General features: G+C 42.6%; 2 protein-coding genes across 2 annotated transcripts in view; both read right to left on the reverse strand.

Annotated features, from left to right (window-relative positions):
• Positions 1-4,748, reverse strand: part of slc6a5 (solute carrier family 6 member 5) — a 61,709-nt gene extending 56,961 nt beyond the window's left edge. Inside the window, exons 1-4 of the mRNA XM_020518693.2 lie at positions 4,624-4,748; positions 3,926-4,001; positions 3,345-3,839; positions 2,744-2,879 (exon numbers count right to left, since the gene is read on the reverse strand). Coding sequence (XP_020374282.2) covers positions 2,744-2,879; positions 3,345-3,839; positions 3,926-4,001; positions 4,624-4,748 — 832 coding nt within the window. The remainder of the gene's footprint in view (positions 1-2,743; positions 2,880-3,344; positions 3,840-3,925; positions 4,002-4,623) is intronic.
• Positions 4,749-8,195: 3,447 nt separating this feature from the next.
• prmt3 (protein arginine methyltransferase 3) overlaps positions 8,196-24,531 on the reverse strand; it is a 201,457-nt gene continuing 185,121 nt past the window's right edge. Inside the window, exon 18 of the transcript XR_007263981.1 lies at positions 8,196-9,112. The gene's annotated coding sequence lies outside the window, so the exon portion shown is untranslated. The remainder of the gene's footprint in view (positions 9,113-24,531) is intronic.

A 24,531-nucleotide genomic window follows, 5' to 3' on the forward strand; every position in this document is an offset into this window, starting at 1 on the left:
AGAAGAAACGTCAGCTTTCCTGCTCCTCTGATGCTGCCTGGCCTGCTGTGTTCATCCATCTCTACACCTTGTTATCTCAGATTCTCCAGCATCGGCAGTTCCTACTATCTCTGTAACAATTTTAACCCCACTGAATAGATTTTACTGCGCTTCACAAAGACACAGTACAGAGAGAATAAACCTGAGTGCCCACATTGAGAAAATAAACATGTGGGCAACTGATTGTGATTTAGCATTACTCAATCTGTGCATTTAGGAGCAACTCCAACGCAAAGAATTGTATAAAGTAAAACAAGGATGCTAGAGATCTAAATCAAAAACAGAAATTGCTGGAGAAGCTCAGCGGATCTGGCAGCATCTGTGGGCAGAACGCTTTCTGGTTTCTCCAGCGATTTACGTTTTGTTACAAAATGGTACGTAGCTCAGCTTCACCTTATCCACCCCTCAGATCAAACCAATGGATGTGTGGGTTGATTCCTGAGGCTCAACCTGTCGCAGAAGTCAATATTCTTAAAGTCTAATTTGGCTCACCCTTTGAAACCCACTTCCATCAAAATAACCCAAATCCAGGAGGCTTCCAACAAAAGTCATTCAATTGTTGGCAGTGCCGCCGTTGGTCAAAACACTACGTGGGACTTTACTGCTCGGTTAGACACTGTTGTGGAATATTTGTGCAGCTGGTCAGGCAGGACTATCACTGCATCAGTTGCCGCTCAAGACCGGAGTGTAAGAAAAAAAAAACTTCACAAGGATCCACGATCAACCCAGAAACCCCACGTTAGAAATTGCTTATTTTGCAATTCCCGTGGCTCCGGCAGGGGGTTGTTCATGCAGTGTGTGATTTTGCAGTGAATTTGGTAACTGTCGACGCTTTGAACTGGATTATAAATCACTGCAGAGGTACAACCTGACGCGTATTTCCACGTAAGTTGAGTGGGCGCTACCAATATTTGCACAAATGCATTTTCTTTTTGTCTTACCTGCACAGGAATTATGACTTACTCCCGTTTTATAAATTCTGAATTTACATATCAACTATTGGCAAAGGCTTCTTGGCACCGGCAATGAATACAGGAGCAAATCCCATTACCAGTTGGGTCATGATATCAATAAATGTTTCAATTCATTGATATCTACAAGGTGATTCCGAATATATTACAGCATTCACCTGAACAGTGATAACGCAGAGGGAAATGTGTCATATCTTCCAGCATTATTGGATACTTTACAGAGTAAGTCTCGGGGAAAGAGGATAGTGGCATTTACGATGCATTAATTCGATATTAACCCACACGGTTTAAACGACAGATGGGAAATGCTCAAGTTGTGGTAATATTCGTCAGCTATGTACTAAATTCATTGATGTGCTTCAGACTGACATTCTTGCAATGTTTGTTCTTATTTTGACGCTTTTAAAATGCTAAACTCTAAATAATTGCACACATGGTTTAAAATTGATAAACTGTATTGATAAATGAACACGCCAGTCCTACAAAAATATGCAAATGAGCTAATATTTGCAGACCTTGCATTTCAGGACTTGGTACTTGTTCATTCCATGTCAACTAATTTATCAGATGTTTACCTATGAACGTGCATAACTCTTTGAAAGTATACATAGAAATACCGACTCAATCATTACCCGCAATTGGAATCTTACATTCTGATGCAAATAAGTCCATGCTAAAATGCAGCTACAAATTCATCACACCTTAAAATACGAGACAAGTGCTTGCTTGTGAGGATGTCAGTTTCAATGAAACTAAACCTCCTCTGTCCTTGCTGGGAACTAATCTCTCCTCGTCAAAGTGCATTGAGTTAGTGAGGTTCTGTGCTATTTTCCCAACGATTTGGGTGCGTATAACTTAACAAATAAACATATTACAAAGACCGGTACACCGCTATTTTATTCGCTGAAGCTGGTCACGAACAAGTTGCACATGGAAGTCACAAATTAAACTAATGTAAGAACACTTTTTTTAAAAAAACAAGTATCAAAGGACACAATTGTAGTAGGTTCAACAAAAGGGACGCTATTGTTTGCCCGCTTCCTTGTAATGAGTATCTATAATGTTAACCAAGACTGGTGGGCTTCCGTGCAATGTGAGTAACAGATTTAGTTTGGAATATTTATTTTCGTTGGGAGTGGGTTCCGTAAGTCAATGAGATGCAACATTAACATCATTCGCTGTAGCAATGCACTGGCCCCTCTCTCTTTGCTGCTAATTCACCTCAGCAGTGGGAGCGCTGCCGCAGAATGCATATTGCAACATCCTTAAGGTTCACGGATTAATGAACCAGAAAAACTCCACTCGCTCTCTCCTCCACCATGTTCCTTTTTATTGAAAGCAATCCCCGTTTCTTCTACCTGACACCAAACTGACCGTTTTTTCTATCTCCCGTATCTCTGACCAATTTAATTTTTAATGACCGCTGACCGCTAACACCGAGGATCCGAGAAAGGAATGAATGTTCTTTTAAAGCTTTTGAGCGCTTCATTGGCGAATAATACGTCAGACCCGCTGGATTTTTGTTTAAATCTTAGAACTCCTCTTGTTTATTCACTGCCTTGTGTGTTTCACAAGCATAGGGTTACTTTCGCTTCTCTATCGCCCACTGTGACCCACTCATCCATGCAAACGTTTGCACCCATTCCTTTCTGTCCTACGGATTTCCTAACCTCCCTCGATGTTTTTTGTTCTGATCCTGGACCTCCCTGGACCCGATGCTCTTCCATTCTTACCTCCGCCGTTTTGGAATGCGAGATAGGGAAAACGCCATACATTCCCCAGTCCTACCGCATAGCCGACCATGGAGAGAATGAAGTCCAGCTTCCTCGACCAGTTCCCTCTGGCTTTATTCTCATCTCCTTTATCTTCCTAAGGGAAACATAAGATGTAACACAAATCTGGTACCACTGCCTTTAACAAAGGCGCTTGGGTCTAACGGGACTTCGATCATTCTTTAATACAAAAACAAACACCACCTTGAACAACCCGGAACATAGGAACAATATAGGGCTTTAAGCGTGCAAAAACAAAGGGTTTAATATTTTGAGCATCTATCTCTTCAAATAACTTGCGTGGCTACGTGCTACTTTCGATAAATTGGCCCGTCAACAGCCGTGCTTATCTGAATAAAGTAGGATTGGAAAATCCGCCCTTTCTGCGTTTTATACCTTCGAATCTGAAATCAAGCTGAACACAAGTTCGTCCAAGAACATAACCATAACACGGACCTGTAAAGTTCCAAACTGGAGTATCACCCCTACACCGCCAGCCCACCCGCTATTTACCTCCCAGTTTAACTGTTTTCAAGACAGGTTTGTCATTGGACGTACTTACCCCGCTGACAGTGCCGGGGAATACGGCGGTATTTCCATCTGTTCCCAGTAACACCGTGCTCTGGCATTTTGTGACCCAGCTGCCCTTGGCGTTGTTTTGCTGGATTGTGGGGATCCCAGTGCCGTAGCTAACCTCCACCTCGGCGATTTTACAGTAAACCGTGTTGGTGCGTTCATTGCTCTCCACTGCAGTATCCTTGCGGGGTAACATTTCGATAGAATCCTGATGGACGACGGAATTGGGCTGAGCGGACTCATTCTTACAGATCCCAAACTTGTCCCCCTCCGAACCATTGGACTGGGCTTCTTTGAGAGAGACGGCTTTGCTTTCGGCGGTTTGGGAGCCGGGCACCGCGGCCTGGAGTCCCCCTGCTGCTTCAGTTTCCAGGCTAGTCGTCGTTACCCCAACGGCATCTATTCTACTAGGCTGCCCCGGGGACGAACTCTCGGCAATGCTGACTATTGGCTTGGTCATGCCTTCCTGCTGTGTGCAATCCTGTGAAACATAGGAAACAGCAATGAAGCCACGGTGGGTCTCTAACAGCGATCCCCAAATAATATGTTGAACAGTATGATTCAAACCATCAGCGCTCCTGATAGAGCGAGCGCCAGGGAGGAATCGGAGCCTTGGGGATGTAGAGCAATGTGCAGGTATTTCCTACAATTTATTATTGGTGTGATGTTCAATTCAAAGCAGTTGCTAAACTGCACCCTCCCCTCGGCTTGCTCCCATCTGCGGCTCTAGTCCAACGCTTTGGCTTTCAACTCACGGATTGTTCAGGGCGCTCGCCTTTCGCTTCCACGAAGCGACACGAATCTTTAACACCCCATTTGCTTCCCGTCACTCAGCCTGCGCTCTGGGTCATTTCAGTTGGGAATGCTCCCGACAGGCGCTCTCCGATGCTACGCCATGCCCGACATCCCCACCTCCCACCCTGTTCTTTTGCACAGATGGCAACTTGGAAATAGGGCTTTCTTTGGAAGCTGGGGACGGAAATGGGGCTTGGGGTGGGGTGAGGGGGGGCGCTGGTGGTCACTGATGTAACCTGTTTTACAAAGAACCTCACCAGCTGCATGAATGTCAAGGGCAGAAATTATCTTTCTGTCTGAGATTATCAAATTCATTCGAAATAAATCAGTCGACATCGCCCCAAACTTTTGTCCGGTGGGTTTGGACGGGGAGGGGTCTTGGAAGGCGAGGGTTGGGTGTTCAGGGGGTGAGGGGGTGGGTAAGGGTAATCTTGAAATGTTGACTGTTGCAGGAACAGCAAATACTTTACGGCGTCGCTTTCCCTTTGTAGCTAGCTTCAGCACCGCGGACAGCTCCACCGTCCACCCGCGCCAGGTAAAATACCATCCCTTTCAAATTAATCCTGGCATTGTCAAACGCACTTACATCACTCATTTGTTTAGACAATAAGCAGGAAACTTATTTAACTTGCTCTAGTGTCGGACAATATCAACGAGCTCGAGAAAGAGAAAAGCAATATTTCTTTGAAAAAAAACACACTAAAGAAACGGCCAATGTCACTCACCATGTTTCGCAGTGCAACAGATCTGTCAGGGAGGGGGGGAAGATGAAAAAAAAACGTTGGGAAACACCACTTCGAGTGTTTTCAGCTCCACTCAGAGCAAGCGCCTTCTATACGCTCCTCTGTAGATTGAGTATGCGTCAGTGAATCGCAAGGTGCCCTTCCTCTGACATTTCCTTGATATTAAGTGTTTGATAAATCATCACCTCTTGGATTCTGATTTTAAACATACAACATAAGGCGCAAACGTTGCTTAGATGTCACTCTAGTACGTGTATGCCCTAAAGATTGCGTGTTTGGAATGACTCACTTTGGTGAATTGATAAACTTAATGTGCACAGCGTACATAGTTATTACTGGCTATTAAGCAGTTCCCTCCTATATGTTACAATGCAGTTGTGGGCGCCCGGTTAAGCAAGTTTAGCGACCATTGTCCTTCAAATCCTGCAACTTTTGCAGTGAGGATTCCGAACTCAAATTGTTTTTAAAATGTGTCATTTTGAGATTTAATTTGACCACCTTAACGGTAAAGAGAAGGATTTGTTATGATTGTAAAAGACACATTGACAGTGAGAGAAGGAATCATTTTGAAAGAGAAGCAAATAGTTTGTCAAGTTGCGGTGGATGGTGGATTGCCAGACCAAAAACAAAATTGGGTGCGATTTATGTCAGATTTACCGGTCAGTTGATCAAATGCCATCATTTAAAAATAGACAGATTTTTTTTAAAACTGCAGTAATTTAAGAATAAAAATAGCTGTATGTGGATTGCCCACGAGATTTATTCCTACTCTCGTGGTCTTTTATATATTTTTTGTTTAGGAAAAGTCAGATTGCGAACCGCGATTTGAATTTTTTGCTGTAGCTATTCGTTCTAAGGTGGATCTGGAGAAGAGCCACAGTCTAATGGTGCAATGCATTACTTCCACTGTTCTGCACCACACGCTCTGCTATGTTAAAGTGAGTCCGGGTAAACTATAAAGTACAGCATCCACACTGTCACACTGCCTACTTCTGAACCTCGACCGAATTGCCTCTGTCGAGGCTTCCCCCTTGTTGCTGTGGGGTTATATCGTGAATCTGTATTGCCAAGCGCACCACAAACAACCCCCGCCCAGTCTTTGAGGGACATTTAATCCGGTTTGAGATTAGCATAGCACACCAGCAGAAGTTTCACGGAACTTTTCAAACTAATGTGTTTTCGAAAGCGGAAATTCATGACCTACATCTGACCCAGTGCAGTCACCTTGGGATCTGCTTTCTCGCCCCGTATTGTCGGCACCTCCCGCCCCCCACCCCCCACCAAACCCCACATTCCCACCACACCCACTTTTTTCCCCAAACCCCGCACGCTCTCCACTTCCATAACCACTTCACACTTCTAGATGGAATACCAGCCTCTGTCAACTGCATTCAGGTTAAATCCCATTCTCGGACTCAAACTTGGGTGTGCTTGCGCGCGCGCGTGTGTATGTGTCTGCGTTGTGTGTGTGTGTGTGTATATGTGTGCGTCTGCATGTATGTGTGTGTGTATGTGTGTGTGTGCGTGTATGTATGTGTATGAGTGCATGTATGTGTTGCGTGTATGTTTGTGTGTATGTGAATTGTGTGTGAATGTGTGTATGAATGTGTATGTGTGTGCGCGTGCGTGTATGTGTGTGTACGCGTATGTGTGTGTGTGAATGTGTATGTGTGTCTGTATGTGTGTATATGTGAGTGTATGTGTTTGTGTGTGTATGTATGTATATGTGTGCGTGTGTATACGTGTGCGTGTATGTGTGTGTGTATATATACCTATGTGTGGGTGGGTGTGTGTGTATGTTTATGTATGTATGTGTGTATTTGTGTGTATGTGTGTATGTGTGAGTCTGTGTGCATGTGTGTATGTGTGCATATGTATGTGTATGTGTGTGTGTTTGTATGCGTGTGTGAGAGAGAGAGTGTGTGCGTGTGTGTGTGAGAGAGAGTATGTGTGTGCGTGTGTGTGTGTGAGAGAGAGAGTATGTGTGTGCGTGTGTGTGGCAGTACCGCAGGGTTTTCCTGGCCGCAGAGATAAATTTTCAAACAATTACAAGAAGAGTGAGACGACTGCGTTTACCTTCGTTAAAAGTAATATCTGTACCGCAGACGGAGAGGCGTCCAGTCCTGTGCACTGGAAATAGAATTTTGGTTGAAAATTATACATGCATAGAGAATGTTTTCTTTAAAAGGGGAAACGTGATTTAGAATTAATATAGTATTTATTAAAACAATGCAGCACGCGTTTTGTCTTTAAAATCTGGAGATTATGCTGCAGTCTCAAGTTTGATTCCATGAACCAAGTTTCACCAACCGACCCTTCCCCCTTCCTCGCGCCCCCTCCCACACCCCCCCCCCCCGCCCACTCCTAAAAGCTGCCGTTTTGCTGCATTGCGTCCCATCATTAAAGCCAGCGCTCGCTACACTGACACTCCAAACTGCGATCCCCTGTCAGTGTTGCTTGGTGCTCCTTAACTATTGAGGATAATGTGCTAACACGTAGATCTCTAATATTCTGATTTCTCATCCTGTGTCAGTCACACATGTTCAATGGAGGTAGATGTGAATGTTGTGATACGTTCATCCGGATTTTTATTTTTTTATATTGGGGGTGTGGTTACTTCAGCAAACTTATTCACTTTTGGATGATTGTCCTGCGCATGTTCACATTGTCTTTGAAGCGAGGAAAGAAAACGCTCAGGACATTGTCTCCCAACCCAGTTGCTTTGAAGGCAAACACACACCTTCCGATTGATCAGATACCATTCTTCTCTTATCGAAAAATCTTTCTTCTTTAAGAAAAGTTATAATCGCCTGGCAACAGCCAAGTCAAGCGGCCCCTAATGTTGAGCCCGTCACTAACTTGATGGCTGGAGAGTGAATTAAACTGCCTCCGTGAACATAATTACTTTGTCAGAGATGAATAATAGAAATTGATTTGTAGGAATCGTTTTGCCTGCTGTGTGCTTTCTCTAGCCAACCCTATCCAACTCGGGCGACCTTTCAAAGTGCTGAACCACCAGAGGTTATCTGCCCAGGAATTCTGAGGAAGTTAAATCTCAGCGCCGGCAATATCTAACAGAAGGGAAATACATGATTCATCAAACTCCCTATCATTTGAAATCATCAACTGAGTTTTCTTCAGGCGGAAATATCTCATATTTCGTAATCGTGGGCTCGAATTTCTTGGTTTTGCGCGGCGTGAAGCAATCTGATCATAATTACAAGTGAAAACATTTAAAAATAAGCTCTCTGTCAGGCGGAATTAATGTAATTAGCCTTCACTTAAGTACAGATTTTCACTTTAAACAGGAAATCTTGTACTATTTATTAGATATTGGAACATAAACACTAACAGAAACAAAGCTCAGCATGGTTTTCATATTTGCAAGATTGGTAAACATCCCAATTTTTTCCCCGCATTTCCAGTTCTAGCCTAGATAATAATTTCCTAATTCTTTCCGTGTCTGGCAGAGGAAGAAGTAATACGATCTACCTTATTTCAACAATGCAGTAAAAACAAAGTAGGTTATCAGCTGCATGTTGGGTCAGGGAGCAGGGAGCTGTTTAATCGTCGGCAAACTGCATATTATTAATTCTCTGCAAAACCCCAAATTCAGCAACACGAGGAAGCATTGTTACACACTAGTTGGAAAGCGGCATTCTATTTTAAAGAACCGTGGATGCTGGAGATCTGAAACAAACAAAAGTAGAAATTGTTTGAGAAACTCAGCAGGTCTGGGGAGAGAAAAACAGAGTTAATGTTTCGAAATCCAGTGACCCTTGTTCAGAATAGAATTTTGTTTTTGTAACAAAAGTCTCAGAGAACCGAGGATACTGGAAATCAGAAACAAACCGAAATGGCTGGAGAAACTCAGCGGGTCTGATAACAACTGGGGAGAGAGAAACAGAGTTAGGATTTCGAGTCCAGTGACTTTTCTTCAGGTGTTCTGCTGTCCGAACTGCTGAATTTTTATAGCTGTGGTTTCCAGTCTCTTTCAGAATTACATTTTTTACTCCTGCTATTGGGAGTATGGCCGAACCAATGTCATCACAGTAAAAATGTGCTTCAATTAATCGACTTCCAAACAACAACTTGCGGAGGTCTGGAACGTCTATTGTATAAAACGACAGCCTTCTTCAAATCTTCACAGTTGTGCAATCTTTACAATAGCTTCTTCAGTGTTCCTCATCACAGTAGATTTGTTCTTTAATGGTTGCTGAACAAAAACAAATTGGGATTGGTATGTAAGGGGCTGTTTATATCCCAAATACTGACTTGCCCATGTTACACAACAAGAAATTGTGATCAGCGCCCGTTCGTTCACTGAAATGTTTAACTGAATGAGACAAACACAGTTCTATTCGATTCATAATGTTTGCCGTTACCCATCACGTTATTTTTTAAAACTAACAGTAAGTCTGGCAAGAACATCGCAGAACTGTGCACGAGTCACTATCTCACGGACTTTCAAATTGATCTGTTAATCTAAGGCAGAGAGAGAAATAACAAAAGAACAACTGATGGTGGAAATCAAAAACAGAAATCGCTGGAGAAAACTCTAAAGCCAGTTCTGAAGAAAGGCTTCTGTATCTCAAAACATTAACTCTGCTGTCTGCTGCCAGTTTTTCCAGCAATTTCTGTTTTTTTAGTTATTGTGAATCTAAGAGGTTTGTGGGGCGTTTTGGTCCCACCTGACAGAGCCTTCTTTATGGATTGTATATGAATTACACTGTCTGTAACCCAGTCCCAACCCGAAACGTCAGCCTCTCTGCTCCTATGATGCTGCTTGGCCTGCTGTGTTCATCCAGCCCTGCACCTTGTTATCCCCAACACAAAGGGAATAGTTTAACCTCATAAAGACACCTGATGTTCGCATTTCAACGAATATACCGTTTAGATAGCTCCTTAGGATCCTTAGTAGACAAAAAGACCAAAGGATCTGCGAAATAATCTCGGTTTTGTGTTTAATTCTCTGAATTGTTTGCTTAGATACACCGGGACAGAAACTGAGGCTGCTTGAAGGAATTTTAGAATCACTGAATTGCGACGGTGCAGAGGGGAACCATTCGGCCGATTGTGCCTAAACCTAGTTCACTGAGTATTTAGGTTCAGTGCCAATCTCTTAATCTTACACATTCATTCTATTCAAATGACTATCAAACGATCCCTCTGCACAGTGCATTCCAGACTGTAGCCTCCGCTTCTTCTGGCATCTCCAGGGATCACTTCAACCGATTTTACAGAATAATGAATAGCCTTGAGATATCCTTCAGGACCACTGGGTAACTTTGGTAAAATAAAACAATAGTTTTCAAGAAACAATGCAAAACCCCGTCTCTGTAGACCATGAGTTAATAATAACGTTTCCTTAACCTGAATCGCAAACCAATGGGATCCCAAATATTGGTTTACAGCAAGTAAATCTTTCACATTTCATTGGATTTAGGAACCGAAAGCAATCAGGAATGGAGCCAGAAGCAAAAATCTCCGCAGGATCAACGTGCTTTATTTATTCAGTACTGGCGGGGAAAGAACTCAGTTCATTAGAAGTGAAATTCCATGTGGCACTATTTCACAAATATCAAGGCAGATGAACAAATGACAAGAAAATTTACCGTTTGCAAAATTCCAGATTACTGCCACCGAATTCGGGGAAACTCGGCCTCGCTGATGAAATGTTCACAATCAATATTATTTGCAATAGATCATCAGATTCAAGACCTGGGATTATGGATCACTGGTTCAACGCGATTTTCACGATATAACGGGTTGCTGGCTCAGCATATAAGGGCAGATAAAGAGAAACTATTTCCACAGGTTGGGGATTCTAGAATTAGGGGTATTGTCTGAGAATTAGAGCCAGACCATTCAGGAGAGATGTTAGGAAGCACTTCTACACACAAAGGGTGGTAGAGGTTTGGAACTCTCTTCAACAAATGGCAGTGGGTGCTCGGTCGGTTTAATGTTAAATCTGGGACAGATACATTTCTGTTAAGCAAAGGTGTTAAGAGATCTGGGTAAAAGGCAGGTATATGAAATTAGGCCCCTGATCAGTCTTGATCCCATTAAATGGTGGAACACGCTGAAGGGGCTGAATGGTCTACTCCTGTTCCTATGTTCCAGTGACGTAAGTGTTCACACATTGGCCCCCATGGCTCCAGCTAAATCAGGCAATATATTTGAAACATAATAAAACACAGCGGATGCTGCAAATCTGAAACAAAAACTCCAATTGCTGGAAACGCTCCGAGGAAGGGTCGCCGGACCCGAAACGTTAACTCTGTTTTTTCCCTTCACAAGTGCTGCCAGACCCCCGAAGCTTTCCCAGCAACTTCTGGTTTTGTTTCTAACCATTATTGCCTTGAATCACAAATAACAGATGATGCACTTTGCAATATGAATTTATTTTCTTCCTTTTTGGAGTAGAATGATCGAACACTGCAGGTAAAAATTACACTCGTTTTCACAGCATAGAATGACCATACATTTTGGTCGCTGATTGATAAACGATAACACGCGTCTGGTTTTCCCTTACTTTTTCTCTGACTAACTTTTCAGAAATGCTGAAAACGAAAAAAAAATGCTGGAAATCACAGCGGATCAGATAGCATCCATGGAGAGAGAGAGAGCAAGCTAATGTTTCAAGTCTAAACTCGAGACGTTAGCTTGCTCTCTCTCCATGGATGCTGCCTGATCCGCTGTGATTTCCAGCATTTTTTTTGTTTTCAGTACAGATTCCAGCATCTGCAGTAATTTGCTCCTTTCAGAAATGCGTTGCTTCGTGTACATGTGCTGTTTGGCTGAGTGTTAACTGCCTCTGTAAATGAACAGGCGTGTCTCTGTGCTTGAGTGTCAAATTTGTTGTTATCACGAAGGAGTGTAAATTTGTCTCCAAAATCAAACTCACCCACAGCTTCCCCACTCCAGACCACCACCCCATCCCCTTCTAGCTGTGTTGTAAGGACTCCTTTGTACGGTCCAATCGCCTTCAGTTCTCTGAATATATTTCACATCTTTTCTGGGAGGTGGTTAACTTTGCCTTTCAATGGGGGATTGTTGTCTGATTCAGGACCAGACGTGCACAATGAACAAGTAGATAGTTCTGATTTACTGAGCTCACAGGAATCTGTCATTGTGTAGCTCGCCTAGCTGGCGTAAACTATTCTCACTGTCAATCCACATTGTCATAGGAAGGTACGAAATAGGAGAAGCAGGCTATTCGGCCCTTCCAATCGGTCTCGCCTTTCAACCAGGTCATATTTGATCTGTTTGTTTCGAATCCCACGTTTCCATCTGCCCCTGGCTTTCCCACACCTTTTTCTGAGACGACAGAAAATATGTCTAAACGGAATTACAATTTCAATAAGACAAATTGTGTTTATTTTTCAACAATAAGCAAGAGGTGCTGGCGTCAAATTGTCTTCAAGTTACAGAAGTGAGGAAAATAATTTTATTGTGTGTGGTTTTGTAACTGTGGGCTGCCTGGCTCTGAGATGTCAGAGAGAAACTATTTTGAATTCGGCTCGCTGTTTGCGTTTTACAGAGGGGAGAGAAACAGCGTTGTTTGCGCCATATGTTTACATGGCTGGTTAATGAGCTATCACAGTTCATGAGTCCGGTAGCCTCAGGCCACTTCGAGCCAGCCCTGGATTTGTTCCCTTTGCCCAGCTGGAACTGTCCTGCGGGGAAAAACCTGCGTTCAGACCTCCATCTGTGAGCTGAAGTTGAGTCGCTGCTCCTTTGAGAATGGGGAATCTCCGCGCCCCGCTAGCTCCACCTGTGCCTGAGATTTCAGATCCCACTGGCAGACAGCTCCTCACTCTCTGCCGGCTCGGACTGTTGTCATCTCCCCGGAGCTGGACACAGCTAGCCCGCTTCAGGTGGAAACACGACCTTGGTCAGTCTAGGCTTTGCTTCACAATGGCCCATTCCAGGATCTAAAAGGGAATTTGGATCATTACCTGTATAGGGAAATAAATTGCGGGGCTACAGGAAAAGGCAGGGTAGAGGCACTGGGTGAATTCCTCATGGAGAGGGCTAGTACCAAGACGTCAGGCCGAGAGGCCTGATTGTTGCTATTCGCTGATTATTATCAAGGGGACACTCTCATTTTACTTTCAATCAGAAAGGATCGCGACCTCATTGACTACAAAAACAGAAGTTGCTGGAAAAGCTCAGCAGGTCTGGCAGCATCGATGAAGAAAAATCAGGGTTAACCTTTCGGGTCCGGTGACCCTTCCTCAGACTCAGATCTCATTGAGCTCTGACAGAGAGTCCGTGTAAAGAAAATCTTTAGCCCTAACTTAGCAGCCCACTTCTGCCGGACAGTTTTCTTTTTTGCTTAAGCCCTGATCTCTTCCGAGTTTATTTTAAGGCATCTGAGATACAAACCAAGATTTTTTTTCTTTCATAGCATGTGGATTTGCTGACAGGGCCAATGTTTCGCCAATTTCCTCTAACTGACAATCTTGCTTGGCCTTTTCAGAGGGCAGTTAAAAGTAACCCATATTGCTGGGAGTCTGGTGTCACATGTAGGCCAGACCAGGTAAGGATGGCAAATTTGCTACCCTAAAGGACAACAGTGAACAGATGGGTTTGTACAACAATCAATGAGAGCCTTATGGTCACCATCTCTGAGATTGAGGTAATTGAAGGTGGCAGGACGAGTCGAGAAAGCAGTTGGTAAAGCATACCGTATTCTCTGCTTCATTAATATGGGCACAGAGTACAACAGCAAGGAGTGATGGTGAACTTGTACAAAACATTTATGAGACTGCAGCTGGAATATTGTGTACAATTGGGAGTGCCACATTACAGGAAAGATGTGTGTGCATTGGAGAGTACGCAGAAGTGATTTACTAGAATAGGTCGAGGAGTGAGAAACTTCAGTTATGAGAATCGATAGAAGATGTTGGGGCAAAAATTGTCCTTGGAAAGAAGTATGTTGAGAGAAGATTTGACAGAGATTTTCAAAAGCATGAGTGGGCTGTATAGAGTAGACAGGGATAAGCTGATCCCACTCGTAAAATGGACAAGAATGACAGGGCATAAACTTAAAGTGATGTGGAAAAAAGAGCAAGTGAGAAACATAATCCTAAATGGATTGTCAATGGAAATCTTCTCACACTCAGCAAAAGCTTTGAAAAGTTTCTCTAGTTCTGTACCAGCAAATGAGTGATAAATATGAATATGAATGCTATGTCCAAACAAGATTCTGAAACCACCTCCAGCCTCAGAACCTTCTGAGATCTCATGTTCTCAAGTTCCAGCATCTTGCCTAACCCTGTTCTCAGTCACTCCAATATTAGCAGCCATTCCTTCAAACACCAATATCAGCCAGTCTGGAAGTCCCTACCAAAATTTCTGCACTGCTTCTTCTCTCCTTCATAGTTCTTTAAGGGTTCTTTATTGGTAAAATGGTCCTTTTTAAAAAAAACTGGTTTTATTCCTCAAATACAGCCGCTAAAATTAGATTCTTTGGTCATTTATCTCATTGATGTTTATGTGAACTTAATGTGTGCGAAATAGTAGCGACTCCTTAAACTCTTTGACCAAGATTTGGCCATTGATCTCATATTGCCTTAAAAATGCATCTGTGAAGCCCTGGGACATTTTCCACATCAAAGGTACAACATAAATGCAAACTGCTTTATATTCAGTTGTTTCAAATTCAAAGAAAAGCAGTCTTGAAAATATTATGGGTAATACGGCTATAGTCTCATTTCAGATAAGCTAACATGCTTAACTTCAATGAATGTACAAAATACAAAATAGGAGCAGAAGTGGGTCATTAAGCCCCACCTGCCTTTTTCACCATTTAAGATCACGTTTGAGTTTTAAATTGCACGCTCTTCCCTCTGACGGGACATTCCCGAAAATCTTTGAATCTCTTGCCGAATGAGAAGCTATCTACCCCGCTGTAAAATATGCAATGACCCTGCCTTTACTACCATCTGAGGCAATGATGTAAGCTTGCACAACTCTGTGGCAGAAAATAATCCTCCTCATCTCAGACAAAATTAGCAATTCTTAAATTTTAAACAGTGTTCCCTTGTTTTGGACTCAACCCCAAGAGGAAACGTACTTTACACATCCAACTTGCCGATGCTGTTCAGGATCGTATACACGTAAATCAAGTCAGCCCTTAACTCCAGTGAAAACAAATCCAGTCTGTCCAGCCTTTCCTCACAAGCCAACACGTTCATTCCAGATATGAATCATGAAAACCTCCTCTGAATTATCTCCAACATTCTTCCATCCTTCCTTAAATAGGGAGTCTAAAACGGCACACAATATTCACGATGTGGACTCATCAGTGCTGTGTAAAACTGAAACATAATGTCCTCACTTTTCTGTTCAATTCCTGTCATAATAAATATGTATTGATATGACGTAACCTCAGGTATATTTAAATATTTTTAAATGGTTTGCATATAATGCACCATTAAATAGTTTACTTTAAGATCAGTGACATTTAATACTGAGGGAAAAGTTTCTCATGGTGATATGTTATTACAGAACCTCTATCTTTCTAAAAGTTAATTACCTGTCTCTGCTATGGTCTTTATTCTTTGATTTAAAATAAAAACCTTACATAATAAGATTTAGTTATTTTCCCTCGGGGTAATATAACTTGAATTGCATATATTCTTTAATTAAAGAAGATAAATATAACTTGCTGTTGTTTAGTGTGTTTCACATCGTCTAACGTCCCAAAGTGGCTGTACGGTCAGCTGTGCAATTTTAAAATGTAGTTACTTAAGTAACTCAGCAAAGTAGCCACTATTTTGCACACAGTAGATTCATACAAACCTCAATGAGATAAATGACCAAAGAATTTAGTTTTAGCGGCTGTATTTGAGGATTAAAACCAGTTTTTAAAAAAGCATGAAATTACCATAAAGAACCAACTGGTCCATTAATGTCCTTAAGGGAAGATAATGTCTGATTTCTTTACCTAAACTGGCCTATATATAGGAAAATAAATGAGAAGAGGATATACGGAGTCTGCAAAGGGATATAGACAGGTTAAGTGACTAGGAGAAAATTTGGCAAATGGAATATAATGCAAGAAAATGCAAACTGATTTACTTTAGCATGAATAACAGAAAAGTAGCAAATTATTTAAATGGAGTTAAGTCTTGAGATACAGAAGGATCTGGGTGGTCTGGTACACAAATCACAAACCGTTAGTATGCAAGTGATTAGGAAGGCAAATGGAATATTGTAATTTATTGCAAGGGGAATAGCATCTAGAAGTATTTTGCTACAATTGTACAGGGCCTTGGTGAGGCCAGTCTGAAACATTGCACAGTTTTGGTTTTACGATTTAAGAGCAGATAATAATGCACTTAAAGCAGTTCAGAGAAGGTTCACTTGACTGAGACCTGTAATGGAAGCAGGTGGGAGTGATATTATTCTTATAAGGTAAGGTTAGTCAGGTTGGGCCTGTATTCATTGGCGTTTAGAAAAATGATAAATGGTGTTTTGTTTATTCATTCACAGGATGTGGGCATCGCTGTCTAGGCCAACATTGAACCTACTTTTTAATCAACCTGTTCAGAGCTATTATTACCCACCTCTGGAGTGGGTGAGACTTGAAACAGGGCCTAGGCCAGCATTTAATGCCCAGAAGACAGTTAAGAGGCATCCTCATTGCTGTGGGTCTGGAGGCATATGTAGGCCAGACCAGGTAAGGATGGCTGCTTCCTTCCCTAAAGGACATTAGTGAACCAGATGGGTTTTTCCCATCCAAAACTCATACTCCAAAGCAAACAAGTTCTGTTCGTATAAACCTCATGCATTGGCAGAATGTTGTTTTATGGGATTTTAGGATTTATTCCATATTTCGCGCATCTGCAATTCTTTGTTCTTCGCCTTCATCCTCTTCATCTCTTCACTTCTCTCACGCTCCTTTTAAGAACCTGATTTTAAGCTTAATTCTCTGATGGAAATTTCACATCAGCTGATCTAGCATTTTCTTCCCTTGGCTTGTGATCAATTTTTATCTTATCACATTCATGTGAACTGCCTTGGAGCATTTTCCTATCTTAAAGATGCAGTACTTACATGGCAAGTCCAGTTTGTGTGGAATTATACACTTTTCAATCACTTTAAAGGCTGGGAAGACTCAAATAAAAATCAAGATGGCAGAATTAGTTGAAAATCAGTATAAAAATCTGCATAAGGAGGACATTTCTGGAGAATTTTCCACATTGCTGGGTTGGTATCAGTGCCGTGGCTGTACTAGAACAACTTGGCAAGGCATGTATCTTGCTTTGAAGCACAAGTCTTCAGGCCTATTGCTGGAATGTTGTTAGGGAAAATAGCTTTTGCAATATCTGAGAAAGATATTGGAATATGTTCCTATTAGTGAGGATTGCACCTGTGGAACTTGGGTGGAGAACAGCTGTTGTTGGCCACAGTCTAGACTACCTCTCTGAAGAAGAGGAGTTGAAATTCTGCATAAGGAGGATAGAGGTTTGAAGGAATTTTCTGACTCCCAGTGATCACTGACATTTAGCTGATTTACTAAGAAGGTCTGTGGAATCTCCTTGGTTGAGTATGCCATTTAACGTGCAGTGTGTGTGGCATGTTTGACTAATTTGCCTATTTCCCTCATGGCAATTCTGAATGCCAGAGTATAAGATAGATGATTTTCATAATTTTGTTTGCGTGTAATCATTAAATTATAATATTTCTTCAGTTGTTTAAAACCGTAAAATCTTGTGGTTTTGTCTTAATAATTACTGGGACTTATAATTTTATCTACTTTATAAAACAAAATTACTAGTTCAGAATTCTGAAAGAGTTGAAACACAGTACTACATTTCTATTTCTCTCACTATCAATATCAAAATACTTGTGAAATCGTTAAAATTGATAGAACGTGATCCACAAAGTTTCTCTTGTGACATTTAAGAATCTTGTTGCTCATTTAATAATGATGTTTCAGTCGCTACCAAATTTGGGTAAAGCATTCTACTTTAAACTCCACACATTGGAAACTTTAGTTGAGTTTTGGCAACTTGCCAATGACCTTGAGCCCTATAAAATATTGAAACTGCTAAACTGACTGGAATGCTTACTATAATAGATTCCTCAACCTTCCATTTCTTCAGACATGTTCAATATTTTCAAAGCTTTAGCTAGGGGATAGGTAACAACTGAAGTATTGTGTCCAGTTTTGGTTACTTTCGGAAGGATGTGAGAGTGGTTTAGAGGATGGGCAATAGCCTTGAATCACTGAATTCCCCACTATCAACATCCTGGGAGTTACCATTGGCCAGAAACTGGATTGGACTTGCCATATAAGTACTGTGGCTGCAAGAGTAGATCAAAGGCTAGGAATCTTGACATGAGTAACTCCCCTTCTGACTTCCAAAAGTCTCTCCACTATCGACAAGGCATAAGTCAGGAGTGTGATGGAATACTTCCCAATTGCCTGAATGGGTGTAACTCCAACAACACTCAAGAAGTCGGGGGAATGACCTAACAGGGGAAAGCCATAGCAGCCAGGTCTCTGTCACTGAGCCTGGCTCTGTGGCTCAGAAAGGAATGGGGGAGAATTGGAGAGCGATAGTGAAAGGAGATTCAATGGTGAGGGGAACAGGCAAGAGGTTCTGTGGTACCGAGCGAGACTCCCGGATGGTATATTGCCTCCCAGGTGCCAGGGTCAGGGATATCTTGGATAGAGTCAAGAGGAGTCCTTAGAGGGAGGGTGAGTAGCCAGAAGTCATGGTACACATCGGTACCAATGACATAGCTAGGAAAAGAGATGAGGACCTGAAAAGTGAATATAGGGACTTAGGTTGGAAGTGAAAAGGCAGGACAAGCAGAGCAGTAATCTCAGGATTACCACCAGTGCCACGGGCTAGTGAAGCTAGGAATAGACAGTGAGTTCAGCTGAACACGTGGCTGCAGAGCTGGTGTAGGAGGGATGGCTTCAGATATGTGGATCATTGGGATACCTTCTGGGGAAGTGGGACCTGTACAAGAAGGGCGGGTTGCACCTGAACTGAGGGGCACCAATATCCTGGGCGGGAGGTTTGCTAGAGTTCTTTGGGAAGGTTTAAACGAGTTTGGCAGAGGGATGGGAACTGGAGCTACAGATCAGAGGATGGGGTAGCTGGTGTACAGGCAGGTACAGCATGCAGAGAGTCTGTGAGGAAGGATAGATAGTCGATAGGGTGAAGTTGCAGTCAGTGCGACGGATTGTAGTCAGGAATAAGGGTGACGAACTTAGAGCATGGATCAGTACTTGGAGCTACGATGTTGTGGCCATTACGGAGACTTGGATATCCCAGGAGCAGGAATGGTTGTTGGATGTTCCAGGTTTTAGATGCTTCAAAATAATATGGAGGGAGGTAAAAGAGATGGGGGAGTGGCATTGCTAATCAGGGGTGGTATCACAGCTGCAGACAGGGAGATCATTGAGGAGGGTTTGTCCACTGAGTCAGTATGGGTGGAAGTCAGAAACAGGAAAGGAGCAATCACTTTATTGGGAGCAACAGAGACACTGAGGAACAGATTGGGAGGCAGATTTTGGAAAGGTACAGAAGTAATAGGGTTGTTGTCATGGGTGACTTCAACTTCCTTAATATTGACTGGAACCTCCTAAGTACAAATATTTTGGATGAAGCAGATTTTGTCAGGTGTGTCCAGGGGGATTTCTGACTCAATATGTAGATAGGTGACTAGAGGGGAGGCCATGTTGGATTTGGTGCTTGGCAACGAACCAGGCCAGGTGTCAGATCTCCAGATGGGAGAGCGTTTCGGTGATAGTGATCACAACTCTCTGACCTTTCTATTGTCATGGAAAGGGATAGGAGCAGACAGTATGGGAAAGAAGTTAAACTGGGGGAGGGGGAATTACAATGCTATCAGGCGGGAACTGCGGAGCAGAAGTTGGGAACAGATGTTCTCAAGGAAATGCATGACAGAAATGTGGAGGTTGTTTAGGGAGCACTTGCTACAAGTACTGGATAGGTTTGTCCCACTGAGGCAAGGAAGGGATGGTAAGGTGAAGGAACCTTGGATGACAAGACATGTGGGACATCTTGTCAAGAGGAAGAAGGGAGATTACTTTAGGTTGAGGAAGCAAGGATCAGACAGGGCTCCAGAGGGTTACAAGGTAGCCAGGAAGGAACTGAAGAATAGAATTAGGAGAGCTAGAAGGGGGTATGAGAAAACCTTGGCGGTAGGATTAAGGAACACCCCAAGGCGTTCTATACTTATGTGAGGAACAAGAGGATGGCCAGAGGGAGGGTAGGGCTGATCAGGGATAGTAGGGCCGAACAGGGATAGTGGAGGGAACTTGTGCCTGGAGTCAGAGGAGGTAGGGGAGGTCCTTAATGAATACTTTGCTTCAGTATTCACCAGTGAGAGGGACTTTGTAGTTTGTGGGGACAGCATGAAACAGGCTAATATGCCCGAACAGGTTTATGTTAGGAAGGAGGATGTGCTAGAAATTTTGAAAAACATGAGGATAGATAAATACCCTGGGCCAGATGGGATATACCCAATCTTACTATGGAAAGCGAGGGAAGAGATTGCTGCCCCTTTGGCAATGATCTTTGTGTCCTCACTATCCACTGGAGTAGTACCAGATGATTGGAGGCTGGCAAATGTTATTCCCTTGTTCAAAAAAGGGAATAGGGATAATCCTGGGAATTACAGAACAGTCAGTCTTACTTCTGTAGTGGGCAAATTATTGGAGAGGTTACTGAGACATAGTATTTATGATTACTTGGAAAAGCATAGTTTGATTAGAAATAGTCAGCATGGCTTTATGAGGGGCAGGTCATGCCTCACAAGCCTTAATGAATTCTTTGAGGATGTGACAAAACACATTGATGAAGGTGGAGCAGTGGATGTGGTGTATATGGATTTTAGCAAGGCATTCGATAAGGTTCCCCATGGTAGGCTCATTCAGAAAGTAAGGAGGCATGGGATTCAGGGAAATTTGGCTGTATGGATACACAATTGGCTGTCCAACAGAAGACAGAGGGTGGTAGTAGATGGAAAGTATTCAGCCGGGAGCTCGGTGACCAGTGGTGTTCCACAGGGATCTGTTCTGGGATCTCTGCTCTTTGTGATTTTTATAAATGACTTGGATGAGGAAGTTGAAGGGTGGGTTAGTAAGTTTGATGATGACACAAACGTTGGTGGAGTTGTGGATAGTGTGGAGGGCTGTAGTAGGTGGCAACTGGACATCAACAGGATGCAGAGCTGAGCAAAGAAGTGGCAGATGGAATTCAACCTGGAAAAGTGTGAATTGATTCATTTTGGAAGGTCGAATTTGAAAGCAGAATATAGGGTTAATGGCAGGATTCTTGGTAGTGTGGAGGAACAGAGGGATCTTGGGATCCATGTCCATAGATCCCTCAAAGGTGCCACCCAAGTTGATAGGGTTGTTAAGAAGGCGTATGGTGTGTTAGCTTTCAATGTCAGGGGGAGTTTAAGAGCCACAAGGTTATGCTGCAGCTCTATTAAATCCTGGTTAGACCACACTTGGAATATTGTGTTCCATTCTGGTCACCTCATTATAGGAAGGATGTGGAAGCTTTAGAGAGGGTGCAGAGGAGATTTACCAGGATGTTTTCTGGAGTGGAGGGCAGGTCTTATGAAGAAAGGTTGAGGGAGCTAGGGCTTTTCTCATTCAAGCGAAGAAGGATGAGAGGTGGCTTGATAGATGTGTACAAGATGATGAGAGGCGGAAATGGCTATCATGATGGGGCATAATTTTAAGGTGATTGCAGGAAGGTACAGGGACGATGTCAGAGGTAGATTCTTTACACAGAGAGTGGTGGGTGTGTGGAATGCACCGCCAGCGGTGGTAGTAGAGTCAGATACATTAGGGACATTTAAGCGACTCTTGGATAAGCACATGGATGATCGTAAAATGAAGGGTATGCAGGTTAGTTTTGATCTTACAGTAGGATAATAGGTCGGCACAACATCGTGGGCCGAAGGGCATGTACTATGCTCTCCTATTCAATGTTCAATGTTCTGTGTTCTATGTTCTATTTTCTAAGCTCAACAACATCTGAGTCAAAGCGGACTGCTTGATTGGCACCACATCCACAAAATATCCACACCATACACCACCAATGCTCAGTGGTAGCAGTGTGTGCTTTTTACAAGATGCACCGCAGAAATTCATCAAGCTTCCTTAGCCAGCATCTACTAAACTTATAACCATCTCCATCTAGAAGGATAAGGGCAGCAGATACATAGGAACACTGTGATGGCTTTGTGCTTTTAAGAGAGATGTGTCCTGTCCTGTTTCTCTTGTAGAGGGGTGTTGTCACAGTGGTGTCAAAATGTCTCTTTCAGACAGGCTGTAAGTAAACAGCTTTTGATATCTCCCCAAGGTTTTTTTCTTAAATGAGACAAAAGAATCATGAGTGGGTGGGGTCAAGGCTAACACAAACCCAGGCAAGATTTTAGATTTGCTTTTGGTTCAGGAGAAGCATTTCTGCTGGCCGTTGAGTTAAAAAGCTTGAGTTCCCAGCTGCTAGAGTGAAGTCTTAGACAGCGAGGCTTCCTCTTAAAAATCAAAAGAGGCAGATTGTTTCTTTATTCTGGGCTGAAGAGAGACAGCATGTGAGAACCATAACTGATTTGTTGAATTGCATTTTTGCCAAAGGGTGCGTTTGTGGAATTCTACCTATATTGGAATAGTTGATGATTAGTGGTTAAATAACACATTATCGTGTTAAGCATTTCAATTGAATTAAAGTTATGCCAATTTTTTTTGTACTGTAACTGTTTTGTAAGAATAAAATATGTTTTGATTAAAGCCTTGTGGTGGACCAATGAAATTGCATCTGGGACACAGCTCCTTTCCATTGTCTTTAAATAAACATTAAAGTTAGGGTTAACAATATCTCCTTCCAATCTTCTTTTCGGGGTGTGTGGTCTGATTCACAACAATACCACGACCTGCAAGTTCCAATTTAAGCCACCCACCATCCTGACTTGGAAATATATTGCTTTTCCTTCAGTGTTACTTACTGTTACTTGGTCAAAATCCTGGAATTGCCCCCTCTAAGGATATTGTTGGTCTGCCTCCAAAAAAGGACTGCAGTACTTAAAGAAGGCAGCTCTCTACCACCTTATCAAGGGCAACTAGGGATGGGCAATAAATGCTGGAACAGCCAGCCATTCCAATGTCCCATGAATGAATTTGTTTAAAAAGCTGGAATTGAAATCTAATCTCAGTTATGGTGACCGTGAAACTATCACTGTTCGTTGCAAAATCCATCGGGTTCAGTAATTTCTGTTAAGGAAGGAAATCTGACATCTTTACCCAATCTGGCCTGTGTGTGACTCTAAAGTCACAGCACTGTTGACTCTCATTTGTCCTCTTCAATGGCCTATGGCAAGCCACTCAGTTCAAGGACAATGGAGGATGAGCAACAAATGCTGACCTTGAGGGTGTTGCTCACATCCCACAGACTCATATCCCATAGACTACACCTGATGAAGGAGCAAGGCCCCGAATGCTTGAGTTTTCAAATAAACCTGTTAGACTATAACTTGATGTTGTGTGATTTTTGACCTTGTCCAACCCAGTCCAACACCGGCACCTCCACATTATGACATCCCACAAAAGAATACAAACATTATGATTTACCAATTGTTACAAGCCTCACCACTATTGGCTCACTCTCATTGTCCAACAACCTATTTCAGTAAAAGAAGTGATACTGTTGTTTGGCACATGACATATCACCAGCTGTGGCTCAGTTACTAGCATCTCATCTCTGAGTCAAGAGGTTATGGGCTCAAGTCCCAGTCTAGAGGCCTGAGTACAATATCTAGACTGACATGTCCACTTGACACTGAGCACTTCATCATCAGAGGTCTTGCTCTCTGGATGAGAGGTTTAACTGAAAGCTGAACTACCTTCTCAGTTGGATGGCAAGGTTGATGGCACTGTTACAGATAGGAGCTCTCCCATGTGCCTTTTTCTGTCAACCTGCACCAGTAAAACTAATAATCCGGTGATCAAATGCAAAATCCTGCTGATACTTGAAATTTGAAATAAAAACAGAAAGTTCAGGAGAAAATCAGAAGCCCTGACTTGAAAGGTTACCTAATGATCACCATATTTATGTAAGCTTTTCTAGGTGTGCTTTCCACACTTACAACTGTGACTAAATGTCAAAAAAGTCTTCTTTATTTCATTAATCAAAATTTCAATCAAAATATCTCCAGAGACTTTGTTCTATTTTTTGCCTTAATATATAATGATAGCTGAGTCATCAAGCTAACTCAACTACGTCATTAAGATGGCAGCAGAGTAGGGCTCCTGAGCTGGTGCTTGCCTGTTCCAATCGCTTTTGTTTTCTTTTATTTCTCTTTTCTTATTTTTTCTCCTTTCTTTTATTTAGCTCTTATTCTGAGCTCGCTTGGCATCGGCGGTGGGGGCACACAGACTCAAGTGATCCCAGTGCTGACCTTGTGGCAGTAGCAAGTGAGCCAAGATTTGGCTTGACTAGGCCCAGCGTGGACATGAGTGGACCCAACATAGACTCGAATGGGCCTGTCATGGACATCAGTGGGCACAGTGCAGACTCGTGTGGGCCCAGTGCAGACTCGAGTGGGCCCAGTGCGGACTATAGTGGG

The sequence above is a fragment of the Rhincodon typus genome, chromosome 17, assembly GCF_021869965.1.
Source record: "Rhincodon typus isolate 14 chromosome 17, sRhiTyp1.1, whole genome shotgun sequence".
Classification (NCBI taxonomy): Eukaryota; Metazoa; Chordata; class Chondrichthyes; order Orectolobiformes; family Rhincodontidae; genus Rhincodon; species Rhincodon typus.